Consider the following 26,592-nt stretch of genomic DNA (forward strand, 5'->3'; position numbering starts at 1 on the left):
TGCTCAGTTCGACCATGAGCAGAGGAGGATGAAGAGGAAGGGGGATCGTTATTCCACACACACCTCTCTGATTGTGGCCTCCATGAAGAGACTGCTCCCTGTGGGACTCCGGGTTTGTTTTCCGAGCGACCACAGCCTCATCATATTAGCGACGAGCGGCTTTACTCAGGTCAGTTGGAAATGTGCCATCATTAATGTAGTCCTCGTGATGACAAAGCCCTTGACATATTGAGTGCATTTATATGGTAATCTGCAGTGTAGTACGATCGTACTGACGGTGAGTGTATGAAAATCTCCTTGGTATATGTATTTAATGTTGGCCATTCTTTGCTTTTCACAGAAGAACACTCAAGATGAGATTCGAGAGCACATTTTCAATTGTCTTACAAATCTTCAGAATCAGGTAAAGGCTGTCACTCGCTGTTCATTTCTTTGGGTTTGCACAAACATCCTAGACAACATCCGTAAAGAACAAAAAACATTTATTTATTCATTGATTGATTGAAGGTGTATGCCTTCTCTACATTCTGCTGGCATTCTGCATATTCATTGCCATGCCTGCGTGCATTTGACTTTTAATTTGTGGAAGGCATCAAGTGTGTGGTAAATTAAATTGAAGAATGCTCTCGTACTCGGCTAAATCCTAATCTGTTACTAGTTGCTCACCAGAGACATCAGTGTGACACACTCACAATATTGTTCAGAATATGCATGTGATGTTTGTTTATTCATGAGTCAGTGTTCATTATGTTTATTCATAGGTAAGTGATGAAAGCACAAATTCTGACTTGTCATTACCATAAAGAAACTTTTAAATACACATTTGAGACTGTTTTCGCACAGCCCATTTCCAATTTCATGTGTTTTGAAGGTGCTTGCTCTGAATTCTTTTTTCTCATTGCCATAGTCCTATTTTTCCCTCAGTTTGGGACCTCTCCAGCAGCCTTTCTCAAAGTATATTTAATTAAATGGTTGAGATAAGAAAAAAAGAAAGAAGTCCAACGAAGTAAACGTGCCATTCTTATTTCTCTTTACAGGCATCGGACTGTTTGAGGCAGGAAACCCTTTATGCAGAAAGCCTGAGCCAGCTAGGAGCCGTCCCTGACGCCCAAAAGACTGTAAACAGGATTCTGGATGTAGCTCAAGTGCTTCATTACCTGGACCAGGTGAGCTTTTAAAGCAATAGAAAAACATTTTCAGATTTTTATGCCTCTGGCAACAGCCGTGGCTGGATGTTTTTCAGGTTGTCTGTCCGGTCCATTCTTGTGAAAGCGATATCTCAGAGGAATGCCTGGAGGGAATTTCTTCAAATTTAGCATAAGAGTCCCCTCGGACTTACGGTTGAGCTGATTAGAATTCCGTGGTCAATGGTAACCGAGACCTCACTTTTTTGGCCATTTCTTAAGAATTGATATGCTGATTATGACAATTTCACCCAAATGTAACTTAAGTGGAGGCATACAACCGCGAGGCGGTGGTTCTAGGTTTTTTTTAATCAAATCTGCTGAAAATGTGTATTATTAGTGTTACTTCACTGGTGGGAAGATATATTTGTTGGCCATAGTTTTAGCGATGGTGTTCTGTTTTGTAGGCTTTTATTTTTCCAGAAGACATATTGACATGTCACAGTAGGAAAAACACAGGAGTAGATCATAAATAAACAGTCTTCTGGTCTTATTGCAAGGCCTGGGGGGCGAAAGGGTTATTTACAAACGCTAATTTATTTTGAATATATTACATTGAAAAATGTAATACCTGCACTGCTACTGCGTGATAAATGCAGGACAGATGCATGAGGATGAACCTCTTCAACAGTTATCACTAAAATCCCTTCGGGTCCATCGGAGGTTCATTACTTCATTATCTATGTGAAATCTTTGTTTTATCTTTGGTTGTGGGTTCAGGTGGAGCATCCTCAGAGAAGTAAGAAACCTGCGTGGCACAAGGTCTTATCCAAACAGAGGAAACGAGCGGTGGTGGCCTGCCTAAGGATGGCTCCCCTCTACAACTTACCCAGGTACAAACATATGATGGTTACAATAGCATTAGCATATGAAAGTCCTGTTTTGTGTCTTGTGAATTATAGCTGTGGTGTAACACTCTTTACTCTCTAGTGGATGTTAAAACACTTCACCTTGTATAGGCATACGAGGCTTTGATGAAAGAGCAATAATTGGTCTAATCATAGCTCTTTTATATTTTAATAGTGTCCTTCTGTGCTGCCTGTTTTTCATTCTCTTATTTACATTTGTCTATGCATATGCTAATCTCTTGTTGTCTCTTCACCCTTTCCTCTTCCTCCCCAGGCACAGAGCTGTCAACCTGTTCCTCCAAGGCTACAATAAATCCTGGATATCAGCTGAAGAAAACAACTTTGAGGAGACGCTCGTGGAGGATTTGGCTGTGAGTTGAAAAACAAGCCACATTAGTAGTTCAAAACTATTCTGTAACATACAAGAGTTAAGCCTATATGTTGAATTATGATCAGGTGAGAAACACACAGTGCCACTTTTCCATTAATCAAATCATCATTTGTTTATTAGTTAATGCACACTATAAAGATGACTGTACAATATAATACCTAGACCAAAGCACCAAATAAAAAACGTTTTGTCTGTGCACATAAACATGATCATGTTTTGTATATTTGTGTATAGTGTATAGTGTGTGTTTGACAGACCGCTAACCAGCTGGCTGTAAACGTTAGTCACCAACCAGTGGCTGTTAACTGCTTTACTCTCTCTCTCTCTGGCCTGCAGAAGGGAGGAGTGATGGCGCTGTGTGGAGGTGACAGAGAGGAAAAAAAGAATGTGGAAGAAGGTGCCAAACCAATCGATCCCCTCGTACAACTCATTACACACTTCAGTCGAAGCGCCCTGATGGAAAGGAGGTGTGTGTGTGTGTGTGTGTGTGTGTGTGTGTGTGTGTGTGTGCGCTTGCATGTTTATTCTAAAGGATCACATACAGAAAAAACCTCTTCTCTACTTTTATTACTTATCTAACCCATCACCAAGAACATTAATATTACATTTTTCCTAAGAGATTTATTCAGTCCAACATCTGTGGCTATTGCTTTCTGAAAACCTGACATCTGAAATCTGTTTCACTTCTTTGTAGGTTCACCCTGCAGAAATGTTTGTCCTGTCGTGCTCTTTTTCGTCATGCATGATTTGGTCCATCAATCCCATTGAGGTATCGCTATGATATTCTCATGATATTCCTGCAGAGACTTGCATGCCCTCTGAGAGCACAATATTAAATTAACGGCTTCTCTCCGCCTCACTCTAAAGACATGAGGAGTGGGAGGGCACACAGTCACTGAAGAGATGTGATCTAATCAGCCAGGGTCCAGGTGTTCTGGTGTGGTCAATAACAATGTGCAATACCACTGGGTAGCCTCGTGAATAACATCATCATCTGTCCATACCTTGATATACACTAATATGATATTCTCCATCTCTCCTGTTCACAGTAAGCTTGAAAATGACGGCCTCTATAAGTCCTACGCTGCCATTATGGCCAAGGTAATATAACATACGAATGATCTCATTTGTGGTATCTAAATATTGGTTAATATGTTTAAATAATGTGCCGTGCATTGATTTGTATTGCTCTCGTGTCTTTGTGCATGTCACATGCAATATATAACAAAAATAAGTGTTTGTACATGTAGTACCTCTTCTATATTGATTTCTTTTCTTCTTCTTTTGTTTTTAATCACGCCCCTGTGTTGTATGTTTGATCTCCCAGAGTTGCCACAGAGAAGACGATGATGATGAAGAACAGGAGGTGGAAAGCTTTGAAGTGAGAAAATGGGCTCTTACCTCTACAATAGATTTTAAGCTTACACTATTTCTTTGTAATTCCCGTAACTTTTTTCATCTTAATGTTTTCTTTTGCAATAATTATAATAAAAAGCAATCAATTTCATTCACATTTGAGTTGTGTTCCATGAGCAAAGTAGTAGAGATACAGTTGGTGAACTAACCTTTCTGTGGCTCAGGAGAAGGAGATGGAGAAACAGAAGTTGCTGTACCAGCAGGCCAGGCTGCATCGCCGTGGAGCTTCTGAGATGGTCCTGCAAACCATCAGTGCCAGCAAAGGTACAGGAAGGAAAATGCTAAATGAATGATTTCTAATAATTATCCATATTAAGGTTTTTCTGTTGCTTAGTTAGGATGGGCATTCTCTTTGATGAGCCAGTCGTAAGCTACAGACTTTATATTTGCTGAATACTGAACCAAAGACGATCTCTCTCCTGGACTAGTTGAGAATGAAGTAAAGCATTTCTTTGTGCTTCGCTCCTTCTCTTAAAATGTAAATCATGATCTGTAGAAGTCTATTTTTATTTGGGTTGTCACTCTGCTTCCTCTGATTGTGATAAAATTCCCATCCTATCAGGGGCCTTGGGCTCCATGATGGCCCCTACATTGAAGCTGGGTATTGCTGTTCTCAACGGAGGGAATGCCACTGTTCAACAGGTACAGTACTGCATTGGTGTCTCCCCGTCAAATCATACAATGTGTTTATCTTAAAGGTACCCAAAATAGGTTTGCATAATGACAGATCTCAGATTTTGGCTATTTCTACCTCTCATGCAGGGACTAGATAGCTTATTATCATGATGACTTTTAAGTTCATCATATCTGCCTCAGACGAGATCCTCCCCCGTTTATCAGACCGTGTCTTTGATGCTTTTGTGTGATAGAGAATGCTGGATTACCTGAGAGAGAAACAAGACGTTGGCTTCTTTCAGAGCATGGCTGGACTCATGCGGTCATGTAGGTGAGTGACCGTAGGAACATTTTCTTGATGAGTCAACTGATTGATGAAGGAGTGCAAAAGGTTTTTGTAATCCTTTTGTGTGTGCGTGTGGTTTTCCGATATCCAGTGTTCTTGATCTGAATGCATTTGAGAGGCAGAACAAAGCGGAAGGATTAGGCATGGCCATGGACGAGAGCTCAGGTACTGAATTCCTATGGAAATAAAAAATATATATGTGTGTATATCAAGCCATGTCATAGCTGTAGAGCCCGCTGTGAGATCCCTAGACTTGTACATACTCTAAAACATACTCTAAATTCACAAAAACCTATTTCTTTCTCTATATTTCTCAGTGTAGAATATTGGGAGCAGCTGTCTCCCTTCACTCCACTGTGGTCCAATTCTCTGTTTTCTCACCTCTTTCTAAATTCTTCGTACGTTCTCTCCTCCATTCTGTCGTACCTTTTCCGCAGTATTACTCCGTTTTGTGCCCTTCATCCTTTTAACTCTTGCCAAACCTTTTTTTCCCCCAGGAGAGAAGGTGATGCCTGACAAAGACATAACCTGTGACCTATTCCGTTTCCTACAGCTGCTTTGTGAAGGACACAACTCAGGTTATTTGCCCGATGCCGTATCCACTTACACACTTTCGCAAAGTTCACATAGATTCAATTGTGACCACATACTGTAACACATACGAAAGATGAGAATACAGGCTTATGTCACTTTAACATTATGGTATTAAGAGTTTAGCAGTAATTCATAATTGCTGGGCAACACATTAGTTTTGCTATAGCTGATGGAAATCGTCTACTTACATTGTCTGCATAGGATACATTTTCATTTTAATGCTTTTTTTCACATTTTATTCAGCATGCTCTTCCTTCATGTATTAGATTTCCAGAATTACTTGAGAACACAAACGGGCAACAACACCACTGTCAACATCATAATAACCACTGTGGACTATTTACTGAGAGTACAGGTACGTCTACAGTGATGCTTTGACTAACTAACCAAACTAGTGTACAGATGTTCCAGTTATTGTCCAGAAATATTGTTCGGACCACAGTGGTTTGCTGATCAGTGCAAACCTTTATTTGGCAACTATGTGAATACCGTCTGTCATCAGATTCATCATGATGTAATAGTAACATATTTATTACATTAAATATTTCATTGATCACAATGATATTTTGTCTTAAAGGAAATGGTATATTTAAGCTCATTAACCACGAATATCATTCTGTGCCACACTGAAGGAGTCAATCAGTGACTTCTACTGGTACTACTCGGGGAAGGATGTGATTGATGAACACGGACAACAAAACTTCTCCAAGGCCATCGAAGTGGCCAAACAGGTCTTCAACACACTCACTGAGTACATACAGGTCAGTCAATTACCTGCTATAATGTCATAGTGTGTTTGATGCATTCTGTGAGCTCCTACTGAATATATAAATATTTGTCAGAAAGTTTAAAAAACGCAGCTCACATTATCAGTGTGTTCATCCAGGGACCATGCAGTGGAAACCAACAAAGCCTAGCTCACAGTCGTCTGTGGGACGCTGTGGTGGGTTTCCTCCACGTCTTTGCCAACATGCAGATGAAGCTCTCTCAGGTATAGCATAATATTTCCCTCTAAAATTCATAACTTTGTGACACTAGATGCTCCAGGTGACAGTGCACCGAAGTGTTTCTTTCCCAGACTCCTCATTTTATTCTGCTGGGAATGCTATTACAAAGCATTTACTGTTGATATATTGTTGCACTAAATGTAAACTGCCTCTAGTATTGTGTCTTGTAGATATGCAAGAAGTGAAATGAGTTTGCGACTATTCTGAAAGATGTACAGTACGTAACTGTAAATGTATTTTCTCGTATACAGGATTCAAGGCAAATTGAGCTTCTGAAAGAATTAATGGATTTAGAAAAGGACATGGTGGTTTTCTTGCTTTCCATGTTAGAAGGTGAGATTTCCACTTATTCTAATGTTTCTTCACAATTAATGATTGTAATTTGTTTACGACTGATCACAAATTCTGAATGTTATTTCTATGTTATAAAGGTACTGTCGTTAATGGAACTATTGGAAAGCAGATGGTGGATATGTTGGTGGAATCATCCGGCAACGTGAAGATGATTCTCAGGTTTTTTGACATTTTCCTCAAACTCAAAGACCTCACCTCCTCGGAAGCCTTCAGAGAGTACGACCCGGATCATAAGGGCTGCATCACCAGGAAGGACTTCCAGAAAGCCATGGAAAACTGCAAGCGTTTCTCCCAAGCTGAGATTCACTTCCTCCTCTCCTGCATGAAGACAAACAATAGTGAGATTGTGGATTATGAGGCCTTTGTGGATCGCTTCCACGAGCCAGCCAAAGACATCGGCTTCAGCATCGCCGTTCTCCTCACCAATTTGTCCGAACACATGCCCAACGATTCCAGACTTAAGGCATTCTTGGAACTGGCAGAGTGTGTCTTGACGTACTTCCAGCCCTATCTAGGACGCATTGAGATCCTTGGCAGTGGGAAGCGCATCGAGCGTGTCTACTTTGAGATCAGTGAATCCAGCCGCACACAGTGGGAGAAGCCGCAGGTCAAAGAGTCCAAGAGGCAGTTCATCTTTGATGTGGTCACTGAGGGTGGAGAGAAGGAGAAAATGGAGATGTTTGTCAATTTCTGCGAGGACACCATCTTTGAGATGCAGCTGGCAGCCCAGATATCCGGCTCTGACACTGGAGAGAGGCATGCTGATGAAGGAGGAGAAGAAAAGAGTGCAGATGAAGATGTGGGCAACAAAGGAATGTTTTTCATGCATCACTGTTTGTTATTGCTGATATCTCTCCTGTCTGTCAAAAACCTGAAGACATTGATGAAGATGACCCTGAAGGACATCATCATGTCAGCTGTTCTCTTCTTCAGATTCATTTTAATGGCTCAGGTCCGCTGTGTCTGTGTTGTAATTGGCAGCATCTCCTATGTGCTGTACATAGCCTTTGTTAGTGGTGGGCTCATAGAGGGAGCCAAAAGGATGAGGCTATCAGACTTGCTCGGCGGTATCCTTGAGCCAACCCTTGATGAGGTCATGGAGGTGCCGACTGGTGTGGATCGGTTGAGGAAGTACTCTGCCACTTTCTCTTCCCAGAGAGAATTGAGGGAGATGGGGCATGTGGCAGCTGTGACCTCCCCCAGGGAGATGGATGTACTGTCAGACATATTTGGCTTCAAAGTGAAGAAGGAGGGAGGTCAATATAGACTTATAACACCAGACCTCACTGCAAGTTTGACTGATCTGTTCAACACTACCTCCAAAACGATTACTTCTGCTGATATTTCTGGGAAGCATCAGGGGACGGTATGGATTCATTTGTATCTTTGGAAATGAGACAATGTCAATATTTTTAAATATTTGATGCTCAGTATGTTGTATTTCATGCACGTTTTATTCAGCATAATTTTCTTAAGTTTTGATATCAAATTTGAATTTCTATTTTGCAACTTAAGACCCACTCCACCACAGAGGAGAACACTGGAGATGAGACAATGCCTGAATTAGAGAATGCACAGTAAGTCTCCTGCTTCCCCATTACGTTCTTAAAGAGGGATTATTCAACTTGATGAAAAATCCAAATGTTAGATACTGAGTCAATTCAGGGAAAAGATATCAATAGTATTACATTACAATACTCTTGGTATTAAAGACAGCGATGGTGCGGCTGAAACCAATATTATCTACATTGTCGAATTAAGCGCCGGTGTTTACGTCACACGTCTTCAAAAAAGACACTTGGAAGTTATTAAGAAGTAAAAGTTTGATTTCATCATATCTTTGACCCTCCCTCTGTTTGTGATTGGACTGTTTGCAGAGAGAAGAAAACTGGGAAAGAGAAAGCAGAGGCAAGATGCAAAGTCAAGAGATATAATAAGTCCGAGGAACCAGAGAGCCAACACTCTGCCTCCTGGGAGATGATAATCACTCATCACAAAAGCCTGCTGGTAAAATACAAATACACTCACTCACGCTTATGCATACAGATTCCTACGATGAATGTTTTTTTTCCTTTTCAGAATTACTTTGCAAGGAATTTTTACAATATGCGCTTTCTGGCTCTGATCGTTGCCTTTGCAATCAACTTCATCCTCCTCTTCTACAAGGTGAGAGAGTTTGCTTGTGAGACATTTTATTAAATTACATTTGCAGTGGTATCCAATTTGGAAAGTAATTAAGTTACTCAAGGGCTGTACATATTCAGAGAATTAATATAGCAAAATCTGTGGTTATACATGACACAGTTCTACCTGTGTAAAATGTTCTATTCATTCACTTCAAACTGTAATAGAGTATTTTCACCAGATACTGTGTCAGAGAGGAGTTGACCTATAGTTTGTTGCCGTCCAATTATATTGTGTGATTCTCATATTTTTCCAAAAAGTATGCTTGTGTGGCTTTAGTGAAGTCACTCCATTCTTTCTGTCTTTTGCTGTCTTCCCAGGTAGCTTCCTTGCCTGCGTCACAAGAACAGGAAGGAGCCGTCACACCTGTCAACAGTGATGGACTGAACTCTTCTGGTAACAACGACAACAAGGGCAGAGATTATTTTGTGCTGGAGGAGAGCAGTGGATATATGGAACCGTCACTCCATTTCCTGGCTGTAGCTCACACAGTCATCTCCTTCTGTTGTATTATCGGGTACTACTGCCTCAAGGTAAATTGCTCGAGCATGCATTTTTGCAGATATATTATGAGTTTGTTTCACTTCTTTGAATTAGTTTCCCTCCATCATTTAGATCTAGGCGCTATTTTAAAAACACAGAATAATTGACATCTAAGCACATTTTATGAACAAAGACAGTCTTTGACTCACGCAGCTAATCTGAACTTCAGGGATTTGAAGTTTTGCCAACTCAACACAAGAGTGTTCATTTAAAGAGTTAAGGGATCACTGTAGTGCATTTGATTGGCAGGTACCGTTGGTGATCTTCAAACGCGAGAAGGAAGTGGCACGAAAGCTGGAGTTTGATGGGCTGTATGTGATAGAGCAGCCCCCCGAGGAGGACATCAAAGGGCAGTGGGACCGACTGGTCATTATCACACCGTATGTTCATATCCACATGTTACCTTAACATCAAACATGTTTAATACTTCTAAACCTTTTTAGAATCGTACTGTAGGCACCTATTAATAGTCATGCTACACGTTTTACACGACAGAAATGTTTCACTTATGCACTTATACTTAAGATGCATCTGCTTTATTAATATATTTTCTCTAAAAAAATATTTTGTTATGCTTTTTGTTTGTCTTTTCAGATCATTTCCAAGTAACTATTGGGATAAATTTGTGAAGAGAAAGGTAAAATCATCTGCAGCTTTGATTTTTAACAGCAAATTATAATGCATTATATTCTAAATGTGATTATGGATGGATGTAATTGTGTTCATATTTCACTAAGTGACACTAGATTAAAAAACTAACTGAAATGTAATGAGCCATTTAATGGCAGGTGTAATTATTCCCCCTGTCGGTTACCAAAACAGTTTTATTGTCTCCAGTGATAGGGTAACGTTTTTAGCTTCCTCGTCGAGATTGCCTCTCGTGTGATGAATATTATTCTTTGCTTCAAGAACATTTAGTTCACTTGGAGAACTTTCAACTAGATTTAAGAAAAGAAGGTAGATAATAAACTTTAGGAAAAGAAAAGCAGGATGTCTAATTAAACTACAATACTTTACCTGGTTTTACTAGTTCACAGACGCATTAAAATCCGGAGAGCCAGTCATAATAATCTTAAAGCCTTTAGATGGCTGCAAAGAAGCATATTCCAACTCTATTGTCAAGTGTTTCTGTTCATCCTTTTTTTGAGTTTGGAGCATGTAGATATTGCTTACCATACGTTGAAGTGCTTATGTTTGTAATGGTTCGCTCTTGTTCAAAGATTATTTGGTGACATAAAGTCTCTTACAGCCACGGCAGCACAATGAGGAGGAACTCTGAATGTGTCGTATGATTAAATAAATATTTACCAGACACTGTTTACTGTAGAGATACATTTTAGTAGGAATGTAAAAAGTAAAATATATCTAGATTAATACTAATCATTGATGTATTGTAAGGTTGCACCCATTAAAAATAACAGACCAGAGTAAACACCAGTCATTTACACAGCCAACATGCTACTGTGGGGGGCACAGCCACTGTGCTGTTCTTTATTCAGATGAAAAGCCACAGGAGAGACTATTGTTTCATGTAAACCTGTCTTTTTGTCCTGTCAGGTGATGGATAAGTATGGAGACTTTTACGGCTGTGAGAAGATTAGTGGACTCCTGGGTTTGGACCAAGCTGGATTAGACTTTAGCTCTGAGAGAAAAGAGAGGAGGAGACTCGAAAGACAAGCTGCCTGGAGTGCTCTGTAAGTAAAAGAAAAGTCCTTCCCATCTTGCAAAAGGATCCTTGAAAGGGATCCGCAGGAAACTGCAGTTCCCTATTCTTTCAATTATTTTGAATTGTGTGCCGTTTCAGTTTCACACAATTATGCTGGATTGTTTAATAGGATAGCATTTGAATACTTTGTCACAAACTGAGGCATAACGCATCAAAAGACAATTGTTTTATTTATTTGTGTATTATATGGACATCAGTGTACATAAATAACAGTTCTGGCCTTTGAAAGATATCACAGTATGCAGTTGTGTAGGTAGCTGTACTAGGAACAGCCAGCAATGATGATGATAGCAATGTGGCTTCCTTCTCTAGAGGATAGCTGCGTGTATGCTTGCTTATAAACAATCAATGTAATGACAGAAATGTTCAAATAAGGAAATCAGCACAGCTTTTTCTCTAACGTATCGTACTGTCGAGGTAAATGTGAATCCCAAATGACCCTTCTGATGAGCATTAACACGACTGCTTGTGTACTGCATATCCAGCTCTTGTCTTGGCCTTGTAAGTTATTCAAAAAAACGTTTTCCACGATTGGATTGTTGCTGTCATTAATTATAAATAGCCACTTCACGAATACTCTCCGCGTATTTTTTGAGTAAGTGTGTGTGTGTACGCGTGTGTTACCTAACGGGGTGGCCACACAAAAGAAGGTCCTAGAACAGAATGTTGCACTTGAGGAGGAACAGGACATTCTGAAATGCAGCCACATGTCAGACGGGCCTTTTTAGAAGCAACGAGGGTCTGGGGTTTTAGCGATGGCCATTTTGGCCTTGCTTTCCGGGTTCTTACCGTCGTGTTATCTGTGTGATGATGCCGTCTATTTCAGATTCAACTCCATTGACATGAAGTACCAGGTCTGGAAACTAGGTGTTGTGTTCACTGATAATGTAAGTTCAGTTGTGTCAGTACTTTATGGCTTTTGCAGGAAGGTGTCACTTCCTGCAATTTATATGAACATATAATGTAATATGACCAAGCAGTGTGTGTAAATACATATCTGATATTTTATGACTTATCCCTCATTTGTTCAATCTTTTGTTCTGCTGTGCTAAGATTTAGTTTGATACAATTACACATGTTGCAGGGGTGATGTTGGTAATATCCTGTGATTCTGCCTTATCTAAAATACACATTTGTCTTGCTATCTCTTCCGGTAATCTATATTGCCTGTTTTTATGTGTGTACGTCCTTGTGTGTGTTTGTGTGTGCTCACAGTCCTTCTTGTACTTGGCCTGGTACATGGCCATGTCCGTTCTGGGTCACTATAACAACTTCTTCTTTGCTGCCCACCTTTTGGACATCGCCATGGGCTTTAAGACACTTCGTACCATCCTTTCTTCTGTCACACACAATGGGAAACAGGTGTGTTTGCGTGTGTGCCGGTCTGTCTTTAACTCTCTATCCATCTGTCTTAATGTGTGCTCATATGTGCAGTTTGCATGCATGTGATGTTTGCTCTCACGCTGTCGGGTTATATTGGGGCTTTTCTAAGATGAAGAAGCGTATTAAAGCCCATCTGCCTCTGTCTCTATCCCTTTCTAATTATTTGTGTGTCTGTCAGTTGGTCCTCACGGTGGGCCTGTTGGCGGTTGTGGTGTATCTCTACACCGTTGTGGCCTTCAACTTCTTCAGGAAGTTTTACAACAAGAGCGACGACAACGACACCCGAGACATGAAGTGCAATGACATGCTTACAGTGAGTTAAATGTACACACACACACACGGCAGTCTTTCTCTCCACATATATCTATCTATCTCTCTGTGTTTATCTTCATCACACAAACAAAGCCACGCGCACTCATGTTCTGCCTCTTCAGAGTGAGAGGAGTAGAGGAGGATTCTGACAGTGATCCCAATTTTTGAAGTAAGAACAGCCTCGTGTCTTAGTCCTTCCACTACTTTTATTTAGAAACTGTTGGAGACATGGGTAGAAAACACTCCCTCATGCCTCAGCATAGCTCTTTATTTGGCTATTCACAACATTAACACCCCACCGCCTGCTCTATTCTAATGTGGACTCCACTGTCACTCACATCAGCGGGCGGATGGGCAGCGATAGCACTTGAATAAAACCCTACTATTACAGGAGGCAGGGGGTATTACATTAAATCACTCAATGTGTTATTGTTTATGCTGGACTCGCAGCAGCACTTTTGCAACAGTGATTTGCAATCCCTTTCCCATCATAACAACACCACAGCAGCAATTGTTTTTGACAAATATAATGCAAAATGAAAAAATAAGAATCCGAGGATGTCTCACTCTTTACTGTTAACATTTTGTTTTTGTTCAAGTTACTTGTCATCCTTTGCAATCTAACTGTAAAAGCACTGTACAGTCCTTGCTAGACTACTAGAATGATTATTCTTCTTGCCTCATATGATTACAGAAACTCCTTGTGGGGAAATACTCTTTGAGGCAAAGAATATTGATTAAAAACAACATCAACTATTCAGTGAAATTGTTTAATAATGCTGCTTCTTGTTTGAAACTTTTAAATGCCCTTTCAAAAGCAACTACAGTAGCATGGAGACGGGCATGGAAACCAACTGAATAAATTCTCATTTTGTTTGGTATCGTTTGCTTCTCAGATGCTTTACATTTTTCACCATAACCTCATACACCTGTCAAACAGACAGCCGGAGAAATGCCTGCCGAATGAAGAGTCCTCATCCTGAAGTGGCAAGCGTTCTGTACTAGACGATGAATGAAAATGTGTTGTTTTTTTTTGTCAGTGCTACATGTACCACATGTATGTGGGAGTGCGTGCGGGCGGGGGCATTGGGGACGAGATCGAGGACCCTGCAGGAGACGAGTTTGAGGTGGAGCGAATCGTCTTCGACATCACGTTTTTCTTCTTTGTCATTGTCATCCTCCTGGCCATCATCCAGGGTGAGTCACACGCCAATTTACAAATACAGCTCAGCATTACCACGTATTCCACATGCTTTTACCAAGACGCACACAAATAGATTTTATTCCCCTTGTTTGACTAGAACGTGTTTGATGAATTTTTCATGCCGAATTGGAAACAAAGTATCTGTTTATTCCACTGAGTCCTTTAGTTTCACTGACACCTGTCACTGACAGACGAGCACAGCAGTTCACCTGTGAACAAAGGGATACACTGACGCACACAATTGTGTCCTTTTTTTTCCAGGCTTGATAATTGATGCCTTTGGGGAGCTTCGTGACCAGCAGGAGCAGGTGAAAGAGGATATGGAGGTGAGATTTGACACTTTATCTCACGCACACAAACTCTCTCTCTCTCTTGTACTGTATGTATGCACACATATTAGAATACAGACAAGTACACTACTGGTGTCTTTTTGAGCATATTTTATGTGGAATCACGGTTGTTTAGTATGCAATGCTGTGTCAGGCTTAGATACAAAGACTATTGAAGGAGACGTACTTGGAATCAGTTGCCAAGTAAGCTTGAGGTCAGTTGTAATTTAAGTGTGTGTGTGCACAAGATTAAGTAGATTCAGTTGTGGGAGCTCGTGTCACAGGAGACAATCATACCATTGACCTTTGTGAAAGGATGCCATTATCTTTTCCTCCAGAATGATAAGTGGATAATAACTTCATAATTTCAATCAAAGAAAAAGATCATCCTTGGTATTTAAGTGTATCACTGTATTATCTGTTGTGTGTTTCCTCATTATTTTCTCAGAACTCTCTCTCTCTCTAAAGGGTGCACATGTGATGGTAGTGAATGCAGAGTTGTCATCGTCACTCCTACTTGAGTGTCAAGCACACATTACTCGGTCTCTGCCATTGCACTTTCACGTGTAAAAAAAATGACATTTAACGTCTGGGGGAAAAGCAGCTTTAAGAGTTGTGGTCCCGTCTTATTTAGACACAAGTTGCTCTGCTGCACTGAGCTATGATAATCAGTTTGAGCTGCTACTTCCATACTCTCATAATCTGTTGCCCTAATTAGGAGTCCCCTAAAACATATATTGCATTCCCCAAAAACCCTTTTCTTCTGTCATTCTACTAGCACAAAACCTTTGTACAGGCACATAGTAAATATGGGCAAAAGTTATTTGACTGTTTAGTACCCAGAATGATGCAAATCCTCAGCAAATATGGCCCTCTGTGTCCTATGAAAACCTGGCAGCCAGCGAGTAATCCTGGGAGTGTTAAGTTGCTCTCATTTACACTCTTTTGCCTTTTGTGGCCGTCCTTTGAGTGTTGCTGTAAAAAGAAACGACTTTAAAGAGTGTTGTACTAGCAGACTAAACGCCATGTTTGAGTCACAGAGCACTTAAACAAAAGGCCTCTGATCTTGGGGTTTTGGATTTTATTTTATTATTTTCTAATATTCTCTCTAGAGGACAAGTTTGTTTTTAAGCCTGTTTCATGAATCATTACATGTCTTACATCTCTCCTCCTGCAGACCAAATGTTTTGTATGTGGAATAGGAAGTGAGTACTTTGATACAGTCCCTCATGGCTTTGAGACTCACACTCTACAGGAGCACAACTTGGCCAACTATCTGTGAGTTGATTTAATGCTCACTACCGTGCTGCCTCGGATTGTCTCGGATCCCTCATCATTTTACAAATACTAACACTCACAACTTGATATGTTTTCACTAAAAGGCAGGCTTTTGTGATTTTACCTTTCACAGATGTAGAGAAGCGACTGATCTGGGGTCAGATCAGTCTCGGTATCTATAAATAGACACAGAGGGATTCAGAAATACATTTTTTTCAACGGGGAATTATCTGTAGCCAGTCAGATGCCCCCTCCATTATTTTGTTTGAATTAGAATAGAAATATGCGTCTGTGAATCCTCCTATGTGCATTTCTTAATATTGAAACTGATCATAATATTACTCTGCATGCTCCACCATCACTAAACCTTAATGAGAAACAAATAAAAGAACATAAAAAGAAATTACTCCTCCATCGCTGTTCCTATTGGACAATCATTTATCCTCTTGGCTGCTTAACAGTTTATCCTTATGACCTGTTATCCTGCTCTAAACACCTTTGGGCCTGTTCTTGTTGTAAAATGTTAACAGCAGTTTTATGTTCATCTGCCCTAATAGGCCTCTCGCCACTTACATTAATAATTTAGATTCAAACCATTGTCTCGTTTCAGAATTATCAATAATTTATTAATATGTGCATTGGTAAACATGTCCTTTTGAGGTTTCTAATGGCAATCATGCAAAACGCTGCACACCTCGCAGTCTTTGTAACGGGTGCTTAGGACAAAACTCTGGAGAGGAAGCAACAAATCCTGCGTTTTGGGACGTAATGCTTAAAATGCCCCACCGCCATTAAAATACAGCAATAAGCAGGTTACAATCCACCAATAACAGGACGCCCACAGGCCTTTCAGAATCCGTACAAGCCTTTTTGATTACCAACAATGTAACAATAAAATATAACGAGCCTTGTATACTGTAAGGAAATCATGATACAAAAACAAAATCATTACAGAACGATGAATAGCAAATAAAAATGGTGAAATGTTTGAGAAATGACAAAATATTTGTGTATAGCTAAAGGTATTAAAGGCAGAAAATCAAATTGATCACATCACAATTTTCTTCACCTTTTGTAATGGTTTTGCACATATTACACAAACCACTGATTGTCATAATGTAGCTGTTACCTCGAGCTGTATTTCCGCTTGTAATACCTAACGACTGCTTCCATAATCGCCACAATCCCTGGATTTGTGCACAAGATCTTAATAGCATGCTAAAAGCTTTCTACGTGTGGGAGGTATGTGAGTCGCGACATGAATTCCATCTTCTGTGTCCTTACAGGTTCTTTCTGATGTACCTTATTAACAAGGATGAGACTGAACACACAGGGCAGGTATAATACTGTAGCTATCTCTTGTGTATTATTGCATGATCCAATCAAAGTAAGAACACGCTGTCCACTTTTAAAGCTCTTGAACAATTCTAATGTCATTGCCAAATGCCACATTTCCTAATACACCCATCCACAACGGTTCCTCCGTGTCTCAGTGACCCATTTATTTCAGCCATGACAAAGCTGTAGTGTAACCTTTTCAACTGAGACAGAATCTGTATTCATTCTGTCTCTCACAAGCGCTATCAGCCCTGACACGCACATTTTATGACAATGCACATGCCAGGCATGATTATAATATCTCTTTTTTTTTCTCATAAACCATTGCGGTATTACAGCTATGGATATGAAGTGGGGGGTTTCAAATTGCAAGTGTTTTAATTTATTTGTCTTATCTTTTCACTGTAATGTGTTTTTAACGACGAGTGCTTTTACTGTAAATCAGCGCAAAACATTTTTTCACTTCTTTTAAAGAGCTGCAACATTTTCCTCTTTCTTTCTTGTGTCTTGGTGTAAATACATAAATCTATGAAAGGGTAGAAAAGATGAGGACAGGTTGAATTCTAAATGCTGCAACGTGTAATATGAAAATCACAAGTATTCCATTCTTATTTGGAATAATTTAGAATTCTCTTGGTTGGACTGTGACGCTTCAGAATTGATTAAAGAAAGACAGCATTATGTTTTATCTTCCTAACATATGTTGGACAATTGGGTGCGATTTCCAAATGGAGTTGGATTCAGAGACTCATCCCGAGACATGCTGTGTGTAATCCTTCAGCGTGGTGTTTTCCTCAGGTGTAGCTTAAAGGGGACGTTGGTGGAATGTGGAAAATGTCTCTCTCCTGCAGGCTTGACAGATATTGCAAGAGATTTAAGAAATTGAAATAACAATCTTTGTGGACATTGTTTAGATTGTTATTTTACTGAAGCGTGGATGCATTTGGTGTGGTTAATGACTCAAAAGCTATATTACAACTCTGTTGTCTTTGCCAGGAATCCTATGTGTGGAAAATGTACCAGGAGCGCTGCTGGGAATTCTTCCCTGTGGGAGACTGTTTCCGTAAGCAATATGAGGATCAACTGGGATGAAAGGAAATCTGAGAGATCTAAAGCCGTCGTAGAAAATGGCATCACACCGAAGCCATCCGGATTGATGCCCTCCGACTCACTAAATTGGCTTGAATTTTGTGTGTGCACTATTGATTTTGGACTGATTTTCCCACAAAGTATATACTTCTTATTTATGCACATTAGTATTTCTAAATGAAATTGATTAAATTATGTGGACTAAAGAATGTGGACCACAAAATGAATGTGCTGTTAGTCTCTTCGTTTCTTGAGTGTACAAAGAAAAGTATCATTATCTCAAGTAGGCAAAGCCAGCAATGCAAATTCACTTTGACGGCACTTTCATGTGTCTCTGTGCAGCTCATGGGTTGTGAATGAAGTGATTTGTCTTTCTAATCACGGCCTCCCATCCCTTTCCCCTGTGTGACATGCAGATAAACACTCTCCCTCTGGCATTTGTTCTATTTACCCTCCTCTTCCCTGTTTCTTCGCACTCTCTTCTTGTCTGCTGCGTTCATCTCTGCAGGATCCTTCTCCGCCTCCGCCTCCGGCCCTTGCTCCTTATTCTTGTTTCCCTCCCCGTCTTTCGGGGCTCGTCTAGTCCCTCATCTTCAGCTCTTTTCCCTCCTTATTATCAGCCACTATAGCACGCCGGCAGGTGTGCTATAGTGGAAGAGGATCACCGAGCTTAATGACGCGTCTGACCGCTACCTCCGATGGACAAGAAAGTCTTTGGGGAATCCTCGGTTATTACTCGTTGACTAAGAGAGCGTGACGAGTTTTGTTAAACTGTCAAGAACTCTCAGAGAGTTTGCATGCGTGCGCAGAGCTTAACAGCGGGATGACAGGCGTGGGACGGCCTCCGAGAGACATTGTCCTCATTATGCAAAGGTTGAACGCTGGGTTTAGACACAGTCTGCTACTGATGTGTATTCATGTTGCTTTTGAGTTATGACTTGTATGCATGGTCATGACTCATTGGACGACTAGAAAAAAGTTTTTTGGGTAAAAGATGAGGAAGTCTTGCTTTTTTTTCTGAGAAATGGAAAAGTTTTGGATTATATACATTGTATAAACAGAAATGTAAGTAATTAATTACAAACTAAGCAATAATTAAAATAAAAAAATGTGGCCACTTCACGAGTCGAACTGAGGAACATTTTGATTGTATCGTCAATCTACGATATGCGAGAGACATCCCTGATGTGAGATATGATGAAAATATATTCTCATTCTGTTTCTTGCTGACTGGCTAATTACTCCACATTAGAGATGTGTGTTTGTGTCTTTTCTTGCTGGTTTTAAGTGAGCAGAGTAAAGTTTGAACAGGATGTTAGATTTCCATGCAACAACCAGGATTTTCCCTCATTTGAATGAGAATCTGGTGACGTCGTGGTGTGCGGTTTGCTCATGATTTTAGACCACTGTTGTCGTCATCGAACAAGAACTTCAGTACATGCAGGTTACTATGTTCAGCAGGAAATGGGGGGGGGAGGGGGGCTCCATCTGGTTCCTGTGAGACAAAAGGTGATTCAGAAAAGAAATTTCATCGTGCTCTGTATCGACTTAGGAAAACCAAGCCTCGGGGTTGGAGCGGAGTTGGGGAATCATCTTACATGAGCTGTCACTTCACATGTCATGTCGGCATAGGAATATTTTTTTTAAACATAAATGCTGACAATCGTGGGCCTGTTTTCTCCATCCTTTACATCAAAGAGCAGTGTCACCATGCAACATAGTTCCAAATCATTCATAGAGCCTCATAGTTCCACTATTGTCTCGGTGGTTTCAAAGCTACATGAACTACGATACAGTATATGCTGAAAGAAATAGGTTACTTATATCAAAGTTTAAATACCAATGAACATTCAGATTATTTTGACAATTTTTCTAATCGAGTGTTGTGCATATAAAAAGGACAGGGAAACAGGATATTACCACCAGACATACTTACAGGACCAAGAAGCATTCATCTTTCAATGCTATGATCAATAAATAAGCACCTTAAAGACCATGTCACTGTTGAAGATTTATAAGGATCATAGCTGCCAGCTCCGGAGCTACCAGAGACTGAAAACTAGTTGATCAGGTGTCATATCAGCCTCAGTCTGGAGGTCGAGGAATGAGGAAAAACCTCTCTCATCAAAAATCGATTTCATTTTGGAATTTTATCCCATTCTAGTGTGTATAAAAATCAATCAAACCATCATAACACCAAAACCACAGACATCCAACCCCTCTCTGCAGGAGAGAAAGTAGCCTTCCACCAGCCGATTTACCAGAACACCATGTGTTTGAAGCAGGGCACCCAACTCCCCCAAAACAACCCAAATGAAATATACGGACTGTTCAGCGGGTAATTGCCACATCCGCTCGATCAAAGGATATTGTGGATAAGATGGATGTCCGTTTGCAGCCGCCAAGCTCTCTGCTCTATTCTTTCCGTCCTGCGTGTGAGGCCAGAAGGTCTGGATGTAGTTAAGGTTGAGGAGCATAATTTACTCTGTCTGCTTGAAGTTGTTCGGTAAATTAGCATGTCGTGACACAGATCAGGTCCCTAATGATTAAAAAGAAAATAATGTATCTTAACTCTGGGTTTCCTTTGTAAATCCAGCGATGGAACTTATTGTGAACTTGCTTTGCAGCTGATGTGCGTCTTCTGTACTTCGTCTGTCATTGCAGCAACCTTTTCACTGTGGCTATTCATTATATTAACTCTCTCAGTCACAACCTTGCAACACCAACTCTCAGCCAGACATACTGGTATTAAACACTTGCACATACTTGTCTAAGATTTATTTGACATTCACAAGGGAAAGTCATTTCCTTGCCACAGTGGAAGGTGCTGAAAGTGCAGACCTAAAAAATATAACCCCGGCCAAGCAAGCATTTATGGCATGTAGTAATTGTAACCTATTGAAGGTTGAGCACACTGGAATGTCGTAAAGTTATAAATACACCAGCTTTTCGCCAGACACTGCCGGAGTTTTTAAATTATGATTCACGTTTTTGTACCATAACAACAGAACAGGAGCAACATTAAAACAGCAGAGTAGATAAAAATGCATTTTGGACAAAACAAAATACACAGATCTTTACAGAAATATATATATATATATATATATATACATATATATATTATATATATATTATATATATTATATATATATATATCATAATTGCCTCACAGCAGAGTTCTTTAAGTTCTCTCGTGTCAAACAACCCATTTAACAAAGCCAGTGAGCCTGGCAGTGACATAGAAATAATATTAACTCATCTGACCGTGTGACCTTCGAGCAAAATGCATTCAGTGACTGATAGACCCAGCGTGTTTCTCATAGTCTTCAATGGGAGAATCAATGAGTTACGGATCCATCATGCATAACCTTCGGGTTTACATTATTGAAAGACATGCTGGTAATGTACAGTATGTGTAGCCAACAATGAGGAATGTGGGAATTATGCAATGGCAGATGGCTTTTCTGTAGGTTGACATACAACCGCTGTATAAATGATTATGGGTATGGTGAATATCGCCTCAGATACTCTGCACCCAATTATATCATGGAAATTTAATCTGACCTGTAAATCAATAAAAAAGTACAAGAGGACATAAAGTGGGGGGGAGTGCAGCTGTGAATTTACTCATACCTGAGGCTAAGTATGCTGACTTAAATATGAACAGCGGCTCCTTTTTGTTACTGCCTCTGATTTCAGTTTGGGAGCTCTTGTCTGTCTCAGTTTGTGGCTGTTCAGCACATAAATTCCGGGTTACGAATCAGTAATTGAAGTTTATTTTTTATTTTTTTTAACACTTGGCAGTGTCGGACACTCCTTTCTTGCTTGCTTGTTTTTGCGGTCTCATAAGGGTTTTATTAATCTGGTTGATTTTTGAGTGCTGGCACCAAACATACTGCTTGTGTTTCAGTATAAAAAGGACATATTTGGTGATGCGAGCAAATGATCAATTGCATCCTCTCCAGTTAGCACAAAGTGGGAGTATGCTGTGTGCATTTATGGGCTTAAATTTAAGTAATGGTCTATTTTTCATCCATGCTGTCATCCCCAGACATTCCCTTTCCAAAGTCATGTTCTTTGTTCAGCCTCTATCCTTTTTATTTCCATTGACCCGTCAAGAAATCACTTGAAGCCTGTCTGCTTCTGTGTAGCATATGAGGGCTTCTTAGGGAGATACACGAGGAGAGTCTCGGTCGTGAATTAACAATGAGACAAGTTCTTGGGTTTTAAGTCAGAAGAATTGCTTTGGGGATATAGACTCTTTCTTTTGTTGCTCATATTTACACAAGCACAAATGGTTTAGGTACACACAGTATTGGCTTGATTAAAGGTATGTGATTAAATCCTTACATCTCAAGTCATCAGCACAGCCTCTTAATTTGAAAAGTGCTGCACCATGACGCATGTTGATCCACTGTGGTGACGAGGTTTAAATCAACACCAGGCTGCTAAACTAAGCCATATAACACTTTTTTTCTGTGACATGGGACATCTGCACATCTCAAGTTGCTAATCGGACTGTAAACAATGAGCAGCGCCTGAAAAGGAAGTCTTGGCGCAGATATCTGTCATCACCGATATCGGATGAGTTCTAAGATTAATGCAAGGTTAGAAAACAAGAAATAAAGCAGAGGACATCATGTAAGATTACTTTCCTAGATGCGCATGACTTTAGTGCTTTAATGCATTTTTGGTGAAAAACAATGAAACCAAACAGAATCCAAACTATGCAGAGAAATCATCTTGCTCTAGTTATTTGTTCACATTTCCTTTCCAATAGATATGATTTATGGAGTTTATTTACTCTTTTTTATTTTATTTTATTTTATCAGGGGGAGGCAGTGAAGCATCTAAGACGGGTCACATTCGTCAGACAGAATGAAAATTCTTACCTTTGGACTCTTAACGAGAATCCAATACACCTACCACGCCTGTGTTTTCAATGTGGGGATGAAACCAAATCACCTGGGTAGAAGACAAGTAAATGTGGTTAGAGCAGAAAAGGCTTTGTTGACAAAGTAAATACAAAAAGAAACTTAATTTAGGCCATATTTTCGTTTTTTGGGATCACGCCTGCTGTGCCTCAGGCAATATGTAGTTTATCACACAAAGTGCTCAAGACCAGATTCTCAGTTTTGACATGTATTGTCTCATGACACTCAGACAGACCCCTTCCCTTCTCATTACAACTCTAATTTTTGTATAGAGTAACTGTCTTCCAGTAAACAAGCATTACCACCAGTGACGAGCGGAGGGCCTTCCAAATTACCATTTATATTGGACAACTCAATGCCAAGAGAAAGCCAATTACTCCACCAGGCTTTAGTGAAGAAAATGGATGGAAGATGGCTGGAGAGTGAGTAGGTATCCCAGCATGTGAGGTCTTTTTGCATCACTCCTCTTTTGAATCCCGTATCACACCAGCATCGTCTTTCATTTCGACGGCTGTTATTTTAACATCTGCAGACAGAGTGGATTTTGTCTCTGCAGGGCTGTTCCCGCAGTGATCAGAGCCACTGGAATTTGAAAGGAGACAGGTGCTGCCTTTAATAATTGAAACTGGCAAATTGGCTCATTCAAAGGTAAGCCAGAGCAGTTGGGGAAATGACCCATTTTCCAGCCAAGTGGAATTATGTGCATTTCAAAAAATCCGGTTTGAGGAGCACTTGTTTATTGGCAGGAATTATTAGGAATTTAACATCAATTTGATTTCTGTCGTTGCACAAAAAAAAAAGGAAGACTAACCTGAAGCCAAGAGAGATGAATATCAATGTTATTCTTAATCATCATTGTATTCACTTTCTAACTACTTTAATCCGAGGACTCAAGCCTGGCTTGGTTTAAAAGAAAGTATCATCCAAACTGTTTTTGTATCCACAGCTGTCTGGACATATGCCTGCTCAGCTGTTATCCTTTGTGTGTGTGTGTGTGTGTGTGTGTGTGTGTGTGTGTGTGTGTGTGTGTGTGTTGATAAAGGAATGCAGTAGATAAATAATGTAAATTTCAAGAAATCCGAGTATATTTTATCATTAGTCTGACAAATACATAATATTGCACAAAACTAAACCAAGTTGCTCACCCATCAATAAATAGACATGTTTCAACTGTGTCCAATACTGTTACTTGTGTTATGGAATGTGTGAAAAGTTTCTTTCTTAGCTTTTTGTTTAACCAATATGGATATTTTAGAAATGTCCAATTGAAGGCACAAATAATGTTCTTTACTGCACACGATTAGTGTTTAAATCGAGCTTTCCATCTTCTCTGGTACTTTAGCACATGCAGTAATAATCTGGCCACTAAAACTCAAACTGTTTTCAAGTGGGATAACAGAAATAGAGAGGGGAGCGAAAGACACACTGCCACAGTTACATTCTGTTATCAATGCCAGACAGGCGCTCCTGTCTGATGGATGCAGAAGTCATCCTGTTCATTATGCCCTGAGGTTCAGTTTTGCATAGAAATGCGACAAACACCGCTCACATCCAGACCCTTCCCTGTCCCGTTTCTTCACGAAACACAAAGCTTTTTGCCAAACTGTCAGTTTAAATAAAAGAAACAAATATATGTTCAATTTGGCGCACTGCACAAAAAGGTTTCAGAAATGGACATTTTTAGAACCGAGGTTCTCTGTCTTTCTGGGGATAAATGATACGCCTGCACCAATTCTATCTCACCTGCACACCGCACGGTGCAGTGTGGCAGATGGCTTTGATGGCAACACAGTTGAATGAGGGCAAATGTGCTGTGTGAATGGCCTCACTGCTGGCAAAATGCTTGTTTTCTGTCTCCTAAAATGGTCCAGATATCGCCAAGGGAACTCCACATGTGCACACATTCATGATTAAAGGTGTTAGAAATGAGTACTGACTGGACCAATGAAACGTTGCGGAGATAGCCCACTAGAAACATGTAACTTTGCCTTCATTAATGCCATCAAATTGTTTAAAAGTACAAACCGCTTTTTAGAGTCCGTTTGCGTTGAATACGACTGAAGACAATGACAGACTTCATGCAAGCTAGTGTTATTCACAGCAAATCCTCAAAATTCAGTTACGAAAACACAGAGCAGTATTGACTTATATAAGCCAGCATAGTTTCTGAGTTTGGGTTTCTTTCATTGTGTAGCCGCTGGCTCTGAATGCTTGCCACGGCTGATCGCTGTAAATCAGAAAGGAAACAAACTTGCAGTTCTTGCATGCGGTCACAGAGAAGGATAGAGGAATGAAATATATCTGCCCCTCTATTGAGGTCATGGAGAGACCCTTCCCCCGTCAATAGGAACACCTGACTGCAGGTTATCACGGAGATATTATCACACGCCAAGGACAGATTTGACTCAGTTACTGACTGACACTAATCTCCAACATTTCCCTCGGGGGTCAGAGTTCACGCTGGTTGCTTTGGGATGTTGAAGCATGTTTGATTAGCGGTCGCCATTTAAAGCCTCTAATCCGGCAAATATACTGACTTTATATTGCTCTCAAGGCATTTCCTGCGGGTGTCAATTTGATCGATATGCTGTGTTATAGGTGGGTAATTGCACAATGTGTACTTGCTTGTTTCGTTTATTTTTGCAGTTTGTGTGCAGTGACCACGGGTGAACCGGAACGCATCGGATTGCGCTCGAAAGAGATTGATGCTTCGTCAGTCAGTCAAAACATTTGTGTTCAATTTGTTTTGCTATTAAACTAAAGTCTCATCACACACAAGTCATCGTCACAAGTAACGTCACGGTCGATCTGGATTCACCATGCAAATGTCCCTCTATCAAAAAGTCCTGCAATCAAATCTGCCTCTAGATAGATTAATCTGTGTGTGTGTGTGTGTGTGTGTGTGTGTGTGTGTGTGTCTGGTTTACGGAGGTTTCTGAATATAGATACGGGCTCATTGTTGTGAATGTGATTTGGATGGATGATTGCTGTCTGTCTGTCACACTTATCTTTGTCATTATATTCAGATCATTAGGCTATAGCTTCTTAGACAGATTGATATCGGTTATCATGGATGGCTTTGTACTCGGTGCTTTGATCAGGTGGCGTTCATTTTAATTTGGTTCCATCGAGTTTGGTTTGGTTTGTCTCTCACTCGATTGCTAAAGCTTAGTGAATGTGAGAATGTGCCAATGCCCGATCTCTATCTATGTGCTCGTGCCAGATCCGAGTGATAATCCAGAACCATTATACTAAGTGTCAGTTTGCAATGGCTATCAGAGGAAACCTTAAAATTTCAGTCACAATTCATTAAAGCCGCTGGAGGAACAATACTCAAAAATACAAATTAACTTGAGGGAAAGCCAGAAAGAAATCATTACTGTGAGGCAGATGGTGAGGGGATGATTAAAGTCGATACAATCCATGTTAAATCAGCGATGACGCTCATCGACTGGAGTGCTGCTCAGCAGTGCTGCCACTTGGAGCCTTGATTAATATTACAAATTAATGACTGACA

The 26,592-nt window shown here is 40.2% G+C and overlaps 1 protein-coding gene across 2 annotated transcripts in view; it reads left to right on the forward strand.

Moving 5' to 3' along the window:
• Nucleotides 1-19,263, forward strand: part of ryr2b (ryanodine receptor 2b (cardiac)) — a 55,783-nt gene extending 36,520 nt beyond the window's left edge. For both annotated transcript variants that reach the window (XM_031874905.1, XM_031874914.1), the window contains exons 72-104: nucleotides 8-169; nucleotides 341-403; nucleotides 1,038-1,166; nucleotides 1,905-2,017; nucleotides 2,307-2,403; nucleotides 2,760-2,890; nucleotides 3,473-3,524; nucleotides 3,751-3,804; nucleotides 4,004-4,103; nucleotides 4,402-4,481; nucleotides 4,709-4,785; nucleotides 4,892-4,965; nucleotides 5,298-5,378; nucleotides 5,661-5,749; nucleotides 6,027-6,155; nucleotides 6,281-6,385; nucleotides 6,653-6,734; nucleotides 6,833-8,121; nucleotides 8,271-8,332; nucleotides 8,633-8,762; nucleotides 8,835-8,921; nucleotides 9,260-9,472; nucleotides 9,732-9,862; nucleotides 10,077-10,119; nucleotides 11,040-11,176; nucleotides 12,035-12,095; nucleotides 12,424-12,570; nucleotides 12,770-12,904; nucleotides 13,944-14,100; nucleotides 14,369-14,433; nucleotides 15,614-15,714; nucleotides 17,001-17,052; nucleotides 18,049-19,263. In XM_031874905.1, coding sequence (XP_031730765.1) covers nucleotides 8-169; nucleotides 341-403; nucleotides 1,038-1,166; nucleotides 1,905-2,017; nucleotides 2,307-2,403; nucleotides 2,760-2,890; nucleotides 3,473-3,524; nucleotides 3,751-3,804; nucleotides 4,004-4,103; nucleotides 4,402-4,481; nucleotides 4,709-4,785; nucleotides 4,892-4,965; nucleotides 5,298-5,378; nucleotides 5,661-5,749; nucleotides 6,027-6,155; nucleotides 6,281-6,385; nucleotides 6,653-6,734; nucleotides 6,833-8,121; nucleotides 8,271-8,332; nucleotides 8,633-8,762; nucleotides 8,835-8,921; nucleotides 9,260-9,472; nucleotides 9,732-9,862; nucleotides 10,077-10,119; nucleotides 11,040-11,176; nucleotides 12,035-12,095; nucleotides 12,424-12,570; nucleotides 12,770-12,904; nucleotides 13,944-14,100; nucleotides 14,369-14,433; nucleotides 15,614-15,714; nucleotides 17,001-17,052; nucleotides 18,049-18,144 — 4,524 coding nt within the window. In that variant the 3' untranslated portion in view covers nucleotides 18,145-19,263. The remainder of the gene's footprint in view (nucleotides 1-7; nucleotides 170-340; nucleotides 404-1,037; nucleotides 1,167-1,904; nucleotides 2,018-2,306; nucleotides 2,404-2,759; nucleotides 2,891-3,472; nucleotides 3,525-3,750; nucleotides 3,805-4,003; nucleotides 4,104-4,401; nucleotides 4,482-4,708; nucleotides 4,786-4,891; nucleotides 4,966-5,297; nucleotides 5,379-5,660; nucleotides 5,750-6,026; nucleotides 6,156-6,280; nucleotides 6,386-6,652; nucleotides 6,735-6,832; nucleotides 8,122-8,270; nucleotides 8,333-8,632; nucleotides 8,763-8,834; nucleotides 8,922-9,259; nucleotides 9,473-9,731; nucleotides 9,863-10,076; nucleotides 10,120-11,039; nucleotides 11,177-12,034; nucleotides 12,096-12,423; nucleotides 12,571-12,769; nucleotides 12,905-13,943; nucleotides 14,101-14,368; nucleotides 14,434-15,613; nucleotides 15,715-17,000; nucleotides 17,053-18,048) is intronic.
• Nucleotides 19,264-26,592: the final 7,329 nt, after the last annotated feature.

This window comes from Anarrhichthys ocellatus, unplaced genomic scaffold (genome assembly GCF_004355925.1).
Source record: "Anarrhichthys ocellatus isolate YVR2014 unplaced genomic scaffold, GSC_Weel_1.0 scaffold3, whole genome shotgun sequence".
Classification (NCBI taxonomy): domain Eukaryota; kingdom Metazoa; phylum Chordata; class Actinopteri; order Perciformes; family Anarhichadidae; genus Anarrhichthys; species Anarrhichthys ocellatus.